The sequence below is a fragment of the Condylura cristata genome, unplaced genomic scaffold, assembly GCF_000260355.1.
Source record: "Condylura cristata isolate star-nosed mole 26May11 unplaced genomic scaffold, ConCri1.0 scaffold00042, whole genome shotgun sequence".
In the NCBI taxonomy this organism is placed as follows: domain Eukaryota; kingdom Metazoa; phylum Chordata; class Mammalia; order Eulipotyphla; family Talpidae; genus Condylura; species Condylura cristata.
Window position 1 is genome coordinate 5,621,648 of NW_004567143.1, and position 1,770 is coordinate 5,623,417.

The following is a 1,770-nucleotide window of genomic DNA, read 5'->3' on the forward strand; positions in this document are numbered from 1 at the left end:
CTGGCAGGAGGTGGGGAAGTTGGACTGACAGCGCCACTCTCTGTCCGGGGGGTTCTGTGGCAGCCAGCGCCGCCTCGGGTTCTGGAGGCCTCAGCCTCCCGCTTAGAGGTGCTGAAAGGGGGTGCTCGCCCTGAGCCGAGGAGAGGACGGCAGGCGGGGGACGGGCCGAGCGTGCCCCGCGAACCACCACGGCGCACCTGAGGGTATCCCTCTGGGGCTCCAGCCACACGTGTCTTCCATTCTCTCGGGCACCTTTTTGTTGGGCTGCGAGCACGCGCCCCGAATCCGCGGCGCTGCCCCGGTCTGCGACGCGCAGGGAGTCCGGCTCCTGCGGTTTGTTGTTTGACTCGAGGAGGAGCTGTTTCTGAAATCTGTGACCACTGTATCGTGTTTGTACAGTGAAATGTATTTTCAAACATTTTTGACTTTTTTGCACAGAAGTTCATGATTTTGTCAGGCACTTCAAAACGAAGTGCTCTTCGAATGCCAGCTCTGGTCTTCTCTGCAGGTAGCGCATCCAGCTTTTACTTTGCAGTCTCAGGACAGGCGCCGTCCTCGTTCTGGAGCGAGACTGTAGTCCGGCTGCTCCAGCCCCGCCCTGGCCCTTGAGCTGCGCCCTGGGCGGGCAGCCGGCGTGGCCGGGCTGCACGGCGGGTGGGGGCTGTGGCCGGCGCGCCTTCCTCGTGGAGCGGGCAGGCCCCGGTCCTGGTGCAAGGAGCTCTGGTCTGACGCCTCGGGCGCCTCTCTCTGCGTGTCCCCAGCTCCCAGGGCGTCACCATCAGTCTGAACACCACCTCTGGCATGGTCGCGTCGTTCGAGCTCTCTGACACCACCAATGACCAGTCGGGAGAGCAGGAGTCCGAGTATGAGCAAGGCGAAGACGAGCCGGCCTACCCCAAGCCGGACGGGCCGGAGCTGTATGCTCAGGAGTACCCCGGGGAGGGCCAGTACGAAGGCCCCGACGCCGAGCTGCCCGAGGGCCACGTCGCGTACGTGGGCGAGCCGGAGGAGGAGCCGCTGTACCGCGACGAGGTGCTGGACATCGAGATCAACGAGCCCTTGGACGAGTTCACAGTGAGTCTCCCTGTCTGGCCGCAGATAACGCGCCTGCCGGCGCCGCTTCTCCGGCGGCCTGACCTGCGGCTCCCTCGGGAGGGCGGGAAATTAGGCCTTATTATCGCTGTCTGCCAGTTTCTTTATCTGAGCTGTGGCAAAGTTTGTGTTGACAGCTTGTTTGGCCAGAGGAAATGCTCCTTTGTCCTTCTGGAAGGCCGCACAGAATTGTGACCTTGAGGATTGCACCCTGAGGAAGAAGCCAGCTTTGTGTGGTGGAGATGCCCTGTCAATGGTTGGAAGTACTTAATGCAGAGCTTTTATCCAGGCTTTAGACAAAATCTGATAAAGTCCCGCTAAGGTGAAAAGATTATTGACCTGCTAAAGACATCTCTGGGCGCTGATGCCGCAGCGTGATTGATGTCCTGCGCCTCCTTTTTTGTAGCCAAGAACCGTCTCAATGTGAATAAAGAGATTGGAGGTTCGTTTAGGAAATGTCACCCGTAATTGCTATCTGTGATCGGGCAGCGAAGATGGTGCAGATTTTTATTTCAGAAAGACGGTTTCGGTGTCTTTTTCCCAACGGGGACTGTGCGGAGGGAAGGCGCTGGCAGGCTGCGCGGTAGCGGACTTTGCCTCGCCAGGGCCACGTCGCGGCACTCAGCGGACGGCCGTGAACGCAGAGCGGGGGTCCTGGGCCCGGCCACCGCGGTGCGG

At 60.6% G+C, this 1,770-nt stretch overlaps 1 protein-coding gene across 1 annotated transcript in view; it reads left to right on the forward strand.

The window, feature by feature from the left end:
- The window catches only part of RBM33 (RNA binding motif protein 33), a 44,214-nt gene that overhangs the window by 12,024 nt on the left and 30,420 nt on the right, over positions 1-1,770 (forward strand). The window contains exon 4 of the mRNA XM_012733874.1: positions 747-1,074. Within this exon, the coding sequence (XP_012589328.1) occupies positions 747-1,074 (328 nt within the window). The remainder of the gene's footprint in view (positions 1-746; positions 1,075-1,770) is intronic.